Source organism: Petaurus breviceps, unplaced genomic scaffold (assembly GCF_028583685.1).
Source record: "Petaurus breviceps papuanus isolate PSGF00001 unplaced genomic scaffold, PetGlider_PUasm1.0 174, whole genome shotgun sequence".
Classification (NCBI taxonomy): Eukaryota; Metazoa; Chordata; class Mammalia; order Diprotodontia; family Petauridae; genus Petaurus; species Petaurus breviceps.
This window is the reverse complement of record NW_027185761.1, coordinates 52468133-52485430: the sequence shown is the minus strand read 5'-3', so window position 1 is coordinate 52485430 and position 17298 is coordinate 52468133. Positions and strand designations below refer to the sequence as shown.

At 41.7% G+C, this 17298-nt stretch overlaps 1 protein-coding gene across 4 annotated transcripts in view; it reads right to left on the bottom strand.

Annotated features, from left to right (window-relative positions):
- The window catches only part of CADPS (calcium dependent secretion activator), a 567121-nt gene that overhangs the window by 29649 nt on the left and 520174 nt on the right, over positions 1 to 17298 (bottom strand). For all 4 annotated transcript variants that reach the window (XM_069084197.1, XM_069084192.1, XM_069084194.1 and 1 more), the window contains one exon: positions 12916 to 13023. In XM_069084197.1, the coding sequence (XP_068940298.1) occupies positions 12916 to 13023 (108 nt within the window). The remainder of the gene's footprint in view (positions 1 to 12915; positions 13024 to 17298) is intronic.

Below are 17298 nucleotides of genomic sequence, written 5' to 3'. Positions count from 1 at the left end.
CCTTCCTTCCTTCCTTCCTTCCTTCCTTCCTTCCTTCCTTCCTTCCTTCCTTTTGTCTTAAGGGAAGCATAAATATGATCACCAAGCTCCCATCATGCTACACAAAGAACCACACCCATCACTAGTACTTGGGCTGATACTGAAACTGAGAGTTGCTTTTGGGGTAGGCCAATCAATGGAGGTGCCACATATGCAGAAATATAGTGTATTCCCCCCAGCTTCTAAATCCAGCTTTCTTTGTCAGAGTCAAAGTTTAATAACAATAGCTAACATCTATAGAGAGCTGTAAGGTTTGCGAGGCACATCCTGCGTATTATTACATGTGAAACACTTACTGTATGTCAGGCAGTGCTAACACTGTCCTGTGGTTGGGACTGACAGAAACAGGAGATGTGGCTTTAGAGCAACTGGGTTTGAGCCTGTTTTATTCCTTACTCTCCGGGTGACCTTGGCAAGTCAGCACCTCTGTGGGCCTCGTTTTGCTCATCTGAAAATGTGGTGTGAAAGTCTCCTTGTCTCTAAATCATGAGGGCTCTTTGACAACACCTGTCCAATTTCTTAAGTTTCCTGGGAGCAGGAATGAACTTTTCAGAATGATGGGGGAAAGTAGGGGAAATTCTCCAGCACTCTTGCAGACTTGGCATTTTTTACAGGGACTGAATCCAACAAAAGCACTGGAACCAAGGTAGGGTTAATGTGGCTTTGTCCCAGTGTGCCAAAACTTACAAGGTGCTGACAGAGCTTCGAGCCTATCAGCAGCAAAGAAACAACTGAGTTTAGTATCTAGTTAGTAAAGATAATTTGTTAAAATAGAAAGCTACCAGATGGTAGCGCTTCTTCCCCCAAGGGCAGCTGCACCTCATTTGAGCTCCTCTTGGCTCCACGCGGCCCTACTCCCCAAGCAGCCGCCTTGTGGTGTCCCATGGTCTCCTTTCCCCACCTGCCATTCTGCTTAAATGAATTTGTCTTTAAAAGTTGAGTTGTTTGTGACTAACGTGGAAACATGTTTAATATGATCATACATGGATTGCCTGTATCAGATTGCACGCCATCGTGGGGAGGGGAAAAGGGAAGGGGGGGGGAATTTAGAACTCAAAATCTTATAAAAGTGAGGGTTGAAAATTTAAAATAAATAAATTAAAAAAATAAAAAGTTGAGTTGTTTCATGCACCTTCTCTTGGGCACATAAATTGCTAGCTATGCCTCTGGCTTATGAATTAAATTTTGTTGACCACACATAGGGTGTTTCCCAATTATTTGTTCTTTTGTGAATGTTTCCCCCCATTAACAAAGAGAATGGTGTTTCATCCCCTGCTTAACATGTAGATGCTAGAGGGAATAATTCCCAACATCCTGAGTGGGACTCAGACTCTTTGTGAATGCAAGTGGTTTCAAGTCCAAGGAGGGACCTAGAAAATAATGCTGTTTAAGGAAGTTAAAGGTAATACAATATGTTAAGTGACACCAGCATTGTGTGTTACTTTGGGAGGAAAAAAGAGTATGCTTGCTAGAATAGGGTCACAGGGCTTCATCAATGGGATTCTAGTCAACTCGGTGGGAGTTTAGTTGGAGAACTGAGAGCTATAAAAAGTTTCCCTCTAAACAGGGAATTTGGAATGAATGAAACATTGAAGCTGAGCCCTTTTATTTTTCAGTTCAGATTGTCTTTCTGGACACATAAAAATAAAGGAAGTTGCCACCCAGTGAAAGCAACAGCTTATTCTAACAGTTAGCCCTTGCTAATAGATAAGGAGGAAAGAGTAGAATGTATGTCAGGGGAAGACCAATGTGTTCCTTAGACCTGCTAATATATTAGGAAGGGCCAGGCCACTGGGTTGAAATGCTTTGTGGGAAAAGCCAGAGAAGAATGAAGACACAATCAGAATCAGATGATCCCTTCCTGTCATTGCATGAAATCCTCCCCTTCCCCTTCCCTATTACCTACAATAACTGTAACAGACTCCAAAGGGAAAGCTAGAGATTAGAAATGGAATATTTCTTTTTTTGTCTTTGTATTCTTAGTGCCTGGCACATAGTAGATGCTTAAGAAATACTCCTTGATTAATTCATTAGCATGAATTAATTAGTGTCAGTTGATCAAATTAAATCTTGGTCCCAATATTTTATTGGCAATTTGATTACAGATTACCTTTGGAAGGAGGCATGTGTTGGAGAGGTAAAAGAGTAAGTGCAGGGAGGGGGTCATACTTTTTTTTTTTGAGGGGGTGGGGAAGTCCATGAGAAGGGTGGAAGAGGATGTTGTTTTGTTTTGTTCTGGACCTATGATTTTATTTCAGGTACATTTCAATGTGGAACCTCATTCCACTGATATAGGCCAGCAACACATCTGTAAAATCAGAGCAAGAGAGAGAAGCAGATCATTCATAGAGATAATAAACTTAACATTAGAGGCCATTTAGTCCAAACCCTTCATTTTATAGATAAGTAAACTGAGGCTCAGATAAGTTAAGTTATCATGCCTCTTCTAGCCCTCTCTTTTCTAGGCTAATATTAAGGAGACCAAGTGGTAGATTGCCACCTTAGAGTGTTGCCTGGGGCACTGAGGTCCATCATTTTGACCAGGGTTTGGGTATGTAGTGACTGGGTGACCCTGGGCGCTGAAATTCACCATCTTGCCCAGGGTTAACCAGAAAGTACATGTAAAAGGAAGGATCTTTCTGACTCCAACATTTTCTTTCTTCCAGGTCATCCTGTCTCTCATGGATTCATGTATACTGTTGTATAAAACAAACATAAACTCCCTTCTTTGTCTGATTTTTGGGCTGGGACTGGGATTCCGATGAAGTGCTGCACTTTGGGTGAAGAAACACCTTCTACTAATTTGGGGTGACACCTTCTCTATAAAACATCTCAGGATCCTAGATTTTAGAGCTGGAAGGGGTTGGAAGAGGTCATCAGGTATAATTGCTTCAGGAGGAAGCTGAGGTTAAGTGCCTTCACATGCAGAGGATTTGAACCTAGGTCTTCCTGACTTTGAGGACAACTTTCTGTTCACTAGGCCACGTTGACTCTCTCCATGCCAGTCAATGTTTTAAAATTAGTCAATGGCTTTTTCTTTTCAAGAAGATCAATTCTTTTTCTAGGGGAGCAAGTGTGGGCCAGTGCCAGTAGAAGCTGACAAGAGTCAGCGCAGAGACTGGCAAGGAGGGAAGCCGCCCCTCTGTTAATTAATGGGATGTGTTTGAGAATTGAGTACATCTCGTCTTCTGCGATGCAATGTGACAGTATTTGTTCCACAAAATGTGCCTTGGCTACTTTTGTGTATGTGTGTGTGTGTGTGGCAAAAGTAAGTCTGTCGCTTACTGCCTACATGTTTCAGACTGCTATGCAGAGGGAACAAAAATTCCCCTTCTCCAAGATTTCCAAGTCTTGTGTGGCTCATGTTAGCCAGATGAGTGTGACCCTAAAGTCACAGCAATCGGATGACTTCTTAGTACGATTAATAGAACAATCCCCTCTGGAGAAGAAAACAAATGAACTCCCAGCACCAAATGTCTCCTAGACCAGGAAAAGCTGTTCAGAAAAAAAAATCCTTTGGAAAACTCCAGGGACAAAGTCCAGCCTGTTTTGCCCAAGATTGTCCCTGAAATGAGTGGACCCAATGGACAGTATTGGGTTTGGAAGGCATATGATGGGGCAGAATCAAATTTGAGGGTGGGGTATGTCACAAAGCTGGTGCTTGGTGAGGTGCCCATCGGTCAGAGCCAAATGGTGACTCCTTTGGGTTAGCAGAGCTCCGTTGCCAGCACAGATCCTCCTGATCACTGCCAGTTCCCCTCCTCTCCTCCATCTTCCTTGGACCCAGGGCAGTCACAGTCAAAACCTACGAAAGGGAAAAAACTCTCCCTTCCCTTTCCAAAAAATAGAAACTGGGGTCTCCAAAAGACTGAGGGACTCCCTCATTATCTAAATGGTACCATGGACAAAGGTATAGCCTTGGAGTCAGCAAGACCTGGGTTCAAGTTCTGCCTCTAATATATACCAGCTGGGCAAGTTATAACTTCTCACTACCCCATGCAACTGTCTAAATTGCCAAGCCACATACAGAGTTCCCTGCATTGATGAAATCACAGAGTCCAAAAGAAAGATCCCACCCCCCAACCCAATCCCCAACTCTACCCCTCAGTAGAATGTAAACTACAGGGACTATAAGTATTTTGGACTTTCTAGTATAGTTGGCACATTTAGCTTGGATATAGTAGGTGTTTAATACATACTTGGTGAATCAAATTCAACTCTTCCCCTCCTCTCAGTACCATTGCCATTGAGTCACTGATGCCAGAAATTCAATGGCTAGAAATTAATTCTTTTAGCTTAAACATAATCAAATTAAAATGCAAATGTAACAGGAGGAGCAATGCTTTGAAACTTATCAGACATTTACACTTCCGTATGAAAGAGTTCATAAAAGCCTTCCCTAAAAAAAGTTTATAAAGGAGGGAGGGACATGGAGAAATGCGAGGATTGTATACACCTGATAGAATGGTGGATAGATAGATGGAAATAAAGCCTGGGCAAAGCAAAGAAATTTCATCTGTTTCATAATTTTGCTCTGGAACAATCTTAGGTGGACAGTTAGGTGGTACAGTGGATAAGAGTGCTGGGTCTGGAGTAAGGAAGACTCTCCTCCAGGAGTTCATATCCCTATTCCTAGGACACCTAAAAATGGATTTGGCCACTCCTCAGTTTCCTTTGGTGAACCTGCATCTGTGTCCTTTTCTGTCTCTGTTTTTCTCTCTTTGTCTGTCTCTGTCTTCAGTTATATTTTCCATATCTTTGCAGATGATCTCAGTTTTATATATCCCCATTGGCCTCTGGGTCAACAACAACTTAATGTAAATTTTGAAACTGATGTCTTGTGAGCATTTTAAGCTCAACATGTCTGAAATAGAACTTATCTTTTCTCTCAAACCCTCTTCCCATCCAAATTTCCCTACTTCTGTCTGGAGTACACAGGGCCCATGGGTTGGATATGGCAGGACACTACTGAGTATAGCTTGAACTTGGATTACAATGCATTTGGGAAATATTGAATAAAAATTTTAAAAATACAATAAAATATAGCTAGTATTACATTTAAAATTAAGTCAACACATATGGCTTAGTAGATGTCTCTTTGTTTTTTTAGTTTGACACCACTGGTTTAGAGTACTGCCATCATCCCCATCACCCAGGCTCACAACTGTGTTCTTCACCTTGACTCACTCTCACTCACCCTACACATGCAAACCTATTTGAAAATATTATAGTTTCTACCTTATGAACATCTCTCACATATATTCCTTTTTCTTTACTCACACAGCTACAACTCTGGTATCAATCTTAATTATCCCTCACCTGGACTATTGGTTTTTGGTTTTGTTTTTTGCTTTTTGGAGGGGGGAAGGCAGGACAATTGGGGTAAGTGACTTGCTCAAGGTCATATGCTAGTAGGTGTTAAGTGTCTGAGGCCAGATTTGAACTCAGGTCCTCCTGACTCCAGGGCCGGTACTCTATTCACTGTGCCACCTAGCTGCCCCTGGACTATTGTTATAAATTTCTAATTGATCTGACTGCCTCAAGTCTCTCTTCACTCCAATTCATGTCTCACTTAGCTGCCAAAGTGATTTTCTTAAAGCATAGGTCTGATCATGTCATGTCCCTTCCCAACAAACTCTAGTAATTCCCTATTACCTCCAAGGTCAAATCAAGCCTTTGTTGAGCTTTTGCAACTCTTTATCCCCTGGCCCCTTCAGACCTTGACAATCTTCTTATGCTATATTCCACTGTTTGTACTTTATGATTCAGTTACACTGGTCTCCCGGCTTTTCCTCACACCTTCCATCTTCTGTCTCTGTGCTTTAGTATTTCCTGTCTGTCATGCTTGGAATGCTCTCCCTTCTCACTGTGGCTTCCTAGCTTCTCCCACTCCCTTCAAGATGCAGTTCAGATCCCACCTTCTGCAGGGGGGCTTTTCTAGTCCTTTCAGAAGCCAGAGCCTTGCTCTTTGAGATAATCTTCCATCGATTCTGTATATATCTTGTGCGTAGCAAATTTTGTACAAGATTTCTCCTTCCCTTAGAATGTAAGTTCCTTGAGAGCAGGGGTTGTTTTTGCCTTTCTTTTTATGGCTAGTACATAGGACAGTGCCTGTTACATAGTAGGTACTTAATAAGCTCTTATTGATTGACTGATAAAAACCACATTTTAAACTGGTTTGATACATTGGCCTTCAGTTTGGACATCTTCAAGGAAAAAGCTTGTGAGACCCATCAAGAAACTCAGTTATATTTTTAGGTCGAGGGATCTAGATTTTGAAGTTTCTGGTTAGCTCAGTGGCACAGTGGATGGGGCAGCTCAGTGGGTGGCAAAGTGGGCAGAGAACACTCTGACTGCAAATGTGACTGCAGACACTAACTAGCTGTGAGACCCCGGGCGGGCAGGTCACTTAACCCTGTTTGCCTCATTTTCTTCATTTGGGTCATGGGGATAACAAGACCACCTATATCCCAAGGTTGTTGTGGGGATCAAACAATATATGTTTGATGGTAAACATATAACATAAAGCACTATAGAAATGCAAGCTCTATCGGGTTCATTAAGTCATTTCCAGTGCCAGTGGACAAAACAAACAAAAATGCTACTGAAGCTAGATTTCTAAGAAACATGTTGGGGTCCTAATACTAAGCAATGAGAGTGGCTGTTTCTCATACTGCTGCACATGCTCAATGTATATACATCTTGGGGTGGACAGGTTGTTTTGGGCTCAGCACCTTCTCAGTGAGGCCCCAAAGTTCTGACTATTCCTCCTTTGTTTTAAGATTACAGATTCAGAGTGGGAAGGGACCTCAGACACCTTCATTTTAAGGCACAGGGAGGTTAATTAATTTGCTCAAAGTTACACCATCTGAAAAACTTTCCAGTAGAATCTGTATCATAAAATCGTTGATTTACAGCTAAAATATACCTTAGACATAATTTTTTCCCATTTTCCCCCAATAGGAGGCCAATCCTCCCATTCTGCAGAGGCTCAAAGGTAATGATTTGTCTGATGGTCAGATCATCTGGCAAACTCTAGCTGAATTCATAGTATCATTGATACTCAGCTGAAGGGGCCTTAGAAGCCACCTAATCCAATCCCCCATTTTTTCAGATGAATCTCAGAGGGAGTAAAGTGACTTACCCAAGTTCAAGTCATCAGAATACTCTCCAGTTGAGTTGGCAGACAACTGGCTATTCTACAACAGAATAATCTCCCTCCCCAACTACTTTGCTGCTTGTGTAAAAATATGACTGATGCGAATAACATTTAATTGAATCCATAGATCAAAATGTAGATTTGGTGTCATCAGCCATGCTGATGGGTCAATTTTAGATCTATTTACCAAGAATCCCTCAGGCAACTTCTGAGGATTTATTAAGGGAAGTTATGAAGGGAGATTGGAAGAATCAGAAGACCTGGATTTGAATCATTTCCTAGCTGTGCGAGCCTGGGTAAATTTCCCCCCTTCTTAGGGTCTCAGTTTCCTTCTCTATAAAATGAAGAAACTGGACTAGATGACCAGTAGGGTTCTTCTAGCTCTAAAGGTCCATGGTTTTTTTTTTTTAATGATAATATCTACAAGTCATAGGTGGGTGGTGTCTTGGGTGGGTAGGTGGAGTTCCCATATTGGAAGTCCCTCTATGCTGAAATCACAAATCCTTTGAGAATCAGAGAGGCTATCATTTTCTAAATCACCTTTTTAGAGAAAATGCATTCAGTTTATTCTAAAAGTAGATATTTGTATAATTTGGCAGTGAAATGGTGAATCAAGACCACCATTGAACATTGAACACTTAGGCCAGACAGCATCATTCCACTGTTATCATTGACCTATCACTGAACGATTAAGTTCTTACTGGGCATTTTTAGTATTTTCTGATCTGGTAACTGCTATGGAGAAGCCAAATTCGGAGTCAATCTCTGCCAGCCTAATCCCTGAGAAGTCAGATTTAAGTATATAATTGACCCACATAAACCATACATCCTCTCCAATCCAATGTTTTCCAAGTCCCGTTTACACTGACACAGGACTCAGAAAACTAACCATGAAAGACAGGATATTTCCTCCCACTGGGATTTCATCAGCGTTGGAGATGGCTTTTTAATCACTGATCTCTGAGCCTTCGAGGTTTAAGCAGATGAGCTAACCCTAAGCACATCTGTTTTAATCCTGATCTTCCACTCAGGCTGTCTCTTCAAGAAGTACAAGGAGAAAAAAATAAATTAATTTTTGTTCAGTCACTGAAATCTTAGGCACATCTCTTGATGAGCTGATCTCTAATATCAAATGCATGTTTTTATTTTGGGAAAGATGTTGAATTCAACATCAGAGAAGGGGTGGGAAGTCAACCACATTATTTATGGACATTTGAATTTTGTATCTTTGTTCCTTGAATTGGGAGGGCTTTTTTTTTTTTTTTTTGCTCTTAAATGGCATTGCTAGGAAGATGGAGAATAGCTTTATACACAATCCCCCATGATTGTCTTATATTAGAGGAAAGGTCACCCTTTGTTTCCTCAAAGGAACTAGACTATTCCTTTGCATCTGATGCTTAAAACTCACATTTTGAAATATAATTTTAAATTGATATGTTTGCATTTATTCAAATCAGATAATAATTTTCACCACATTTCTCTGCTTTATAAAAACATATCACAGAATCCCTTGCTCAAAAAAAAACAACAACAAACAAACCATGGACTAGGATGAGCTTATAATGCTATTCCATTAGTCTAATCACAGACAGAAATTTTCACTTTCCTCCAAGATCTGGTTAAATTTAGATTACTAAAGCAACTTCATCACTACCTTCTATCAACCTAGAGGAAACTGAAGGGGGCAGCTAGGTGGCAAAGTAGATAGAGTGCCTGCCCTGGAATCAGATGACTCATCTTGGTGATTTCAAACCCAGCCTCAGACACTATCTGTGTGACCCTGGGCAAGTCACTTAACCCTGTTTGCCTCAGTTCCTCATTTGTAAAATGACCTGGAGAAAGAAATGGCAAACTGCTCCAGTATCTTGGCCAAGAAAACCCCAAATAGGGTTACAAAGTCAGACATGACTGAAAAACAAATGAACAACAAAAAGGGAAATTGATTAAAAATAAATTCAGTGAAGTTGAGAAAGTCTGCTCGATTCACATGCGGAAATAGGTAACAATTAAACTAATACTATCCTAACAATTTCCCAGAAGCTCTAGCTTCCAGTCAAAAAGACAGTAATGGTTTAGTTCATGAAAGGAGTCTGAGGTGCAATGGAGTGGTTGGCTCAGATGCCAGGAGAACTTTGAAAGTGCTTAGAGAGTTTAGCCCAAGTATTCCCACTTCACAATCTAATATCTGCCTTTTTTTTTTTTTAAAGAACAAAAGCCAAACGGACACCAATACTTCAAGGGAAGATCTGAAAGGAGAGCCATGAAAACGGAGTCAAGAAATGGCCCATAACCACAAACATATAGCAGTAGCGCTGGGATCAAAATCTTGAATCACAAGAGGTAATAAAAACAGTGCTTGGACTTGGATTCAAGAAGGCCTGGGTTTGAATTCTGCCTAGGACACTTAATTGCTGGGTGACCTTGGTAAGTCACTTAACCACTCTGAAACTCAGTTTCCTAAAATGGAAAATAGGGATAAGAACAGCACCTACCTTGCACGGTTGTTGAGCATGTCAAATGAAATTATGCCTTTGTAGACCTTAAAGCTTTACATAAAAGCTAGTTATTATTGGCAAAAGGAACAGATACACAAAATTCAGACACAGAAAATGACACAGAAACTTGCCACCCTCCAAACAAAACATAAAATATTGAAATAGAAATCTTTTTCTTCTCTTCCAAATGCTCATTGTCTATTATTCATTTTTGCCATTTAAAAAAATGAAACAACTTGGAAAAGAAATCTTTAGCTCTACGAGTGTCTTCTGAAGTATTTCTGGCAATTGTTTCTCTCTGCACCCTGGAGCTCCTGTCCTCAGAAAAAAAAAAAGGGGCAGTGGTGTTTAATTACTGCCCAGCTGAATGCTCTCTATGAGCCCCTTCCACGGGAGCTCAGGACACGAGTGGCTCACAGGATTCAAACACAGAGAGCTCTCCTTACAAAGAAATAAACACCATGCTGGAGGAAGACAGAAGCCGCAAATAACCAAACATGTTGGTAATCTCATGTTGTGTAGCTAGATTATAGAAAAACAGTAATTACTGAATGACATTACTCAGTCAGCATGGTAATGAAGTTTTTTGAGAAGATCTGGGTCTTTCAGATGACAAATGTTTTAAATCAATGACAGATTCAGGAACGTTCCTTGCTACTCTCTCAGCTAGGTTGCCTAGCACCAACATTCTATATGTTGGGGGAAGAGGTGATTTGGAAGGGAAATTCAGGCAAAAGCAATGCATTCCTTTGCACTGACCTAAGCTGCTACAGAGGAAACTTTGCTTAGTCTTGGAGTAACTTGGTTAAAACTTCTAAAGTCTGGCAGGTGGCCATGTCAAGGGAACATGGGTCTTAGTAGGAAAATATTGGTGGTGGGAGAGCAAAGTGATTTGACTCTGGGACAGGGGTGGGGTAGATAGGTTGGGGAAATCTATAACATAATTGAAATAATTTCTCATTGACCCGCATCATTCAATAAACATGCAGAAACCTTTATGTATTTTAGGAATGGCTACTCTACAAAGGGACCTTTGTTTTAAAGTATGGATTTGAAGGCACTTTGCTCTTAGAAACTTGGAAGAGGACAAAGGTCATTTCCTGGCTTTAGTTAGTACCATAATGTCTGAGAGATCCCCCTCCCCATGCTAATTAGGAAAAAAAAGGTTGGAGGGAGTTGTTTGCAAACAATATGACAGGCTGGAATGCAGATCAAACCACAAATTCAGTAGTGAATGTTTTCAAGATTGGCTAGCACGAGGGTAAGAGTGCACGCGCGCGCGCACACACACACACACACACACACATACACTCCTGCACATACGCACACCACGTATGGACCACACCAAACTGTGCTTTGGGAGATACGGATCAAAGAAAAAGGCAGCTTAGGCATTGAAAAGAGCAATCCACAGGCTCCTCAAAAATTTGCCTTTTATGGAATTGGTTCAACAGAGCCAGGCAGTCAGGGCATGATTAGAAGCCCTGCTACAGGGTGGCATCGGCTGTCCCTTTTTTCAATGCCTACTAGATGGGTGATTCAGTGTGTCAGGCATTCGAGGCTCCATACTCTCAAAGAGGCACGCATGCAGAGGAGCGAGGAGGCATTAGGTGTGTTTTACGGCATGTATGAGGCATTCTCAGTGGAGGTGGGTCATGCTAGAAGATGTACACAGGAAGATTATTTGACTTTAATTCATGCCACTTGAGATAATGTGATAAAACATTTGACATGAGAGATAAGTTCCATTTTCATCTGGGAGGTCACCAGTGAGAGAGAGAGAGAGAGAGAGAGAGAGAGAGAGAGAGAGAGAGAGAGAGAGAGAGAGAGAGACAGAGAGAGAGAGAATGAGAACGATAGAGAGTATTCTTAAATAAAAGTAATGCAGAAGAGTGGAATATCATGTACAAAAAGAAAATGATTTGGGGGTGGGGGAAAGAAAGGGCTTTTGAACACATTATGGAAACAAATGAGCTGCAAGACAAAGCGTCAAAAGTCGGAAGCATCGAAATCGGAAAGCTGTGCCAGGCAATGAGATCACTAAGATGAACCAACAACAAGGGATTGAAAAAAAAAATCCAATGTAAACTGCTGTACACAATTAAAGAAATCATATAGAAACAAGAATCCCAAAGTAGACCAAAACACTAACACTGCCTTGGCACTCGAGACATAAAACCTTAAAGGGAGAAGCCGACTGACTCTTCACAAAATTTACAAGGACAAGGGGTGCACCACACACAATGGTAGCAAACACAGAGACGGAGAAATCAGTTCCCATGCACTCAGGCCGGGTCTACACTGGCAAATGACTTGGAACCAGAGACCATTCTTGGCATCATTCCAACAATTCTCCCCTCGCTCCCCCCCCCCACACCTCTCCTGTCCCAAGCACTTTGGCCTGAAATAGAAAGGAAGGGCCAAAGTGGGGCATGGGACTGGTTATCTACTTTGGCAGTGCAGACATGGCGACTGTCAAAAACAGAAAGGGGGAGGGGCAGAAAACGATTAATTCTCAAGACATCCAAGTCAGTGTTCTCTAAAAGTTTTTTTTTTTTAAATCCAGGGTCTTCCAGTCATGTGCAGCTTCCCTTTTTTTTTTTTTAGATGTTAATTTGTATAGGTTTTCAGGGAGACTGCATGGCCACAGAGTGGTCTGTTCAGAAGCCCATCGGTTGAAGATTTTTCTTCCTTTTTTTTTATACCCCCCAGAAACTTAGTCATTCTCGAGCAGATAACAATACAGCACCTACAACTCGTCTGCACGTCACAGCTGTCAGGCTGAGACAGACGAGCAGCAGGGTAGCAGAGAGGTACGTAGGCAGTGAATTGCCACCCGGACTGGAAGACGGCTCCCTAAAAAAGGGGACTGGATTCCAATGGCGAGAACAATGACCGAGAGAGATCTCTGCCCAGTCTGAGAAAGCTTCCTCACAAGCTTGGGGCGGGAATGTGTCAGCTTAATAAAAAGACACTGTTCCCCTATGGATCACACAAATAAAGACCAGGACATAGTAAGACCAGAGGAGAGAGATTCAGAACAGAGAGACAACAGAGACAAGAGCCTGAGTCAGAGGAAAGGGAAAGATTTGGTTGGATTTAATAACCAATTGGTTGTTTGATTTTTTTTCTCAAAATGTGACTTATCCTCCTGTCTCTTATTTTGTCACATTTTGGAGAGTCTCCTCCTTGGTCTGCAAGGAGGAGAAGGCATTTACTTACATCAAATAACCTTTCTATATACATCTCCTCATTGACCTTATCACGGAGGACATCCTGAGAGTGGCGAACAAATGTCACGTAGGCATCGGCAACGTCCATCCCAGGCTTCTGCAAAGAAACACAGAAATGTGAAAATGGCATCATCTTCATGTCCTGCACTCTCTTTCCTTCTCCCATCCCCTTCCGGGAACACCTGCTGTTGACTTTTCTAGGATCCCTTTCCTGGCCAAATTCTGCCATCCATTATTCAAGGTTATTTCCCACAGTGCCATTCATGGTATATACTAGATCAGCTGGACAGGGACTGTGGGATTACAGATCTGGAATGACCCCTGTTTAATCTTGCCCTGACCAAAGATCCCCTTGATAACATACCTGACAGGTGGTCAGTCAGTTTTGAGTGGAAGACCTTCGTTGACAGGAAACCCAGTGTCTCCCAAGACAGCCTGTTCTACTCTGGGATAGTCCAGGTCCTTAGGAAGATTTTCCTGACATCAAGCCTAAACTGAACTCTTTACAACTTATACCTAACTGCTTTTAGTTCTGCCCTCTGGGTCCAAGCAGAGCAAATCTTTCCACATGACAGCACTTCAAATGCTTAGCCTTACAGTGTTAGAGCCAGAAGGGACCTCAGATCTAGTCCAATTATCTAATTCTATAGAGGAGAAAACGGAGACCCAGAAAAGTTGAATGACAAAGCTAAGATCTGAACCCAGGTCTTCTGATCCTAATTCCCACACACAATCTACTACATCAATAAAGGCTAAAATGTTCTCTTGCCTCAGGCTTCCCTTCCTCAAATAAAACTGCAACCAAGCAGGAAATTGGGCAGCTAAGCTGGGGCTAGAATCAGGAAGACCCGAGTTCAAATATAACTTCAGACACTGACTAGCTGGGGACCCCAGGGAAGTCACTTAACCCCATTTATCTTAGTTTCCTCATCTATAAATGGAGCTGGAGAAGGAAATGGCAAACCACTCCTGTATCTTTGCCAGAAAACCTCAAATGGGGTCAGGAAAAGCCAGACACAAATGAAGCACAAAACCAGTGGATTGGTGTGTCAGAGTCTCAGGGAAATTTTCACAGCCCTCCCTTTTTGTTTCTGTCTTTAGCAAAATCACTGATAAAAACATTTTCACTTGCTATCGATGAACAGTAGTCAGGCTAGGTTTGGGACTGCAGACCCAATTAAAGGAGCTTCAAAGTCCACTGATGTTCCAGGGTCCATCTTATGTCATTAAAAACTGAACACCCTTTCTCCCAAACAAAAATGTGTGTATAAAATGCAGATTTCAGCCTTTACAAAAACAAAAAAGCATGGTGAAAGGGACAGAGGGGTTGACCTTGAAATTGGAAAGACCTAGATTCAAGTCCTTCCTCTGAGACATACTGGTCTTATATCCATGGACAAGTCATTTAACTTCTCAGTGCCCCAACAGCACTCTAAGACTACAAATCACAGAGAATGCCAGCTTGTGCTGGTCAAGGGAATTTCTCAGCACGTGCTCCCAATACTGATAAAACCACAGATGCAGTCAAAATTAGAACAATATTCTTTGTTGTTAAAATTAAGGTCTTCATTTCTCCAATTTGCTTACATCTCCCCCTCGATCAGCTTGCTGTCTTTGCCTCTCAACCCATTCTTATAGTTTGAGTAATAATGATACTGATACTCTTTACCATAAATATGCCTTTTACATAAATGAGATTTTGTGGAAAGGTAGGGGGAGGGGGATGGAGCAATTGGTCAACAATTTCTTGTGAGGTGGGGACTGCCCCAGTCCAAACCTGGAGATAACCCAATTTAAGATGCTGCAATCCAAGTTTGCTCCAAAGAAACCCATTAAAATACTGTAATGTGGGTCATTGGAGAGCCACCAGCAAAGCTCCCGAAGTTTCCTCTGCAGCACATATATACGTTTGCTAATAACTAATAAGATTAGTTTTCATTACTGTGATTTACCTTAGATCACAAAGTATCATTTCCCTACCAGACATGACTGTCAGCCACTGCAAATTGAAGTTAGTTAACACTTCTGTGTAATTTCCAGGGTGAAAATGAGGAAGGTTTGGAAACAGTAGGACTGTATTTTTTTCCCTGATACAAAGCAAACAATTATCAAGCAAAGGGCCAATGCTAGGCCCCTGGGTTGCCAGTAACATTTCTTAACACCTGCTGAAACAATGACAAGGTATTAATTTGAAAAACAATGAGGACAAACCAATGGGGCTGTAGTCAAGTGTTACACTTTCAACAATTTTCTGCAGACAGGAATGTGCCAGGGCTGTGATGGTCCTATAATTGTTGGAGTTTTGTGATATGAAACAATAGCATTTCTGGAAGGAGATGTAAATGATAGCTGTCAGATCTTGCTACTGAGACCTGAGTAGCCAATGTCATTTTCAGTAGGAGGTGGGGACTCATACCCCTTGAGAAGAGATGGGATTTGAGGTTCACATTCCAAGTCTAATGCTTACTAGCTGGGTGACCATCATCTTCCTGAGCCTCAATTTCCCCATCATCTCTAAGGGGGAGGTGGGATAATAGGTGTCATTGTGGGAATAGTGTTCTCTAAACCTTTGCATGCTCTATAAATGGGCGCTGTTACCTTTAAGGACTTTGTAAATACTCAATGCCTTCATATTATGGGCGCTCATTCCTTGATAGTGTTTCTGCTGAAACTCATCGTGGTACAGGGCATAGATCCTGGGAATCAGCAGACCTGGGTTTCGATTCTACCTTGAAAACTTACTAACTGTGTGACTCTGGACAAATCATTTCACCAGGTTAAGTCTCAGTCTCCTCATTTGTAAAATGAGAGGGTTAGCCTTTTTGACCTCTAAAGTCTCTTTCAGCTTCAAATCTGTGACCTTACAAATCTGGGTTTAATTTCTACCTCTGACATGTACCACTTGTGTGACCCTGGGCAAGTCCCCTTAACTCTCAGTGCCTGTGGCAATTCTTGAAGTGCTCAATTCACCCAAGAGTTGCCCATCTGTATTGTGGAGGGAGTTTTTCACATCCATCAGTTCCCTATTATAATCCCATGCATCTAGACCCAAACAAATGCTTGTGGTCTCTCTGGTACCTCTCAAAGCAAGGTCATTATGAGGACTGAGGCTTTGGAATGAAATTCTGCTGGGAGTCTCAGATTCACCTTTACAAGCATCCAGCCACACTTTTAAGGCTAACTGTCCTTTCCATGTTTTGGTTTAGAGAGCTTTTTTAAACACACCTTTCATCTTGTTGCATATTTCAGAAACTCAAACCCACCTACAGCAATTGGCTCCATTAATTTTATTTGCTTTTTTTTTGAGGGGCAATTGGGGTTAAGTGACTTGCCCAAGGTCACACAGCTAGTGTTAAGTGTCTGGGACCAAATTTGAAATCAGGTCCTCCTGACTCCAGGGCTGGTGCTCTATTCACTGTGCCACCTAGCTGCCCCGCTCCATTAACTTTACTGATTTTTTTCTGTTTCTTACCACAGCAGCACCTCAGTTATCTGACAACTGCAACTATCCAAATAAGTAGAATGACAAAAGGGGCAGGGCTGCTTAGTGGCCATGAGGGAGAGGGACTGGATTTGTGACTTCACTGGCATAGTCAAAGCTCATGGGAGGAAACTCTATCTGCCAACACAGGTCAGCAATGTCTAGTCTTAGCTGCCCAGAGCTCAGAGATGTTAAATGATTTGCCTACGATCACACAGCCAAAGTGTGTCAGCCTTGAACCTGGATTTCTTGGCTGCAAGACAGGCTCTATATTCAATACACCCTGTTGCCTCTCATGACTTTCACAAATAGAGGTCCTCAGGATATCATTTAGAGCCCAATGACTTATTTTGGAAACAATTCTAATAACTCTGGTCATCAGCTCTTTTAAACACATTAGATTAGAAGCCTTTATAAAAATAAACTTTGGGCTGTTAAAGGCAGAGAGCTTGATAGCAGTAATGGTGGAAGAAAAGGAGGAAAAAGAAAATCTATGAAAAAGACAAAAGCATATGCATAAACCAAGAACACAAGAAGCACCAAACTCTAGAGACAAAGAGATCACACTTCAGTAGCCCTGGAGACATGGGCATCCCAGCACAATCCAATGTTATCCAGAAGAGGATAAATTGTGATTAGCATACTCTTTATGAAGGCAGGAAGCATGATGGATTTTAGGGAGAGATTCACCTTTAAAACATTATATATTTTTTCACTTAAAGGGATGAATATCAATTTAAGAAAGACACATAGTGTAGAGCAGCTTATTCCTGAATAATGCTGGGTAATGAGGCCCTGTACCCCTTGCTGCTGCTGCTGCTGCTGCTACTACTACAACTACCAACCCCAGGACCATTACATCTGATCTCTCTCTCCCTCCCTCCTTCTCTC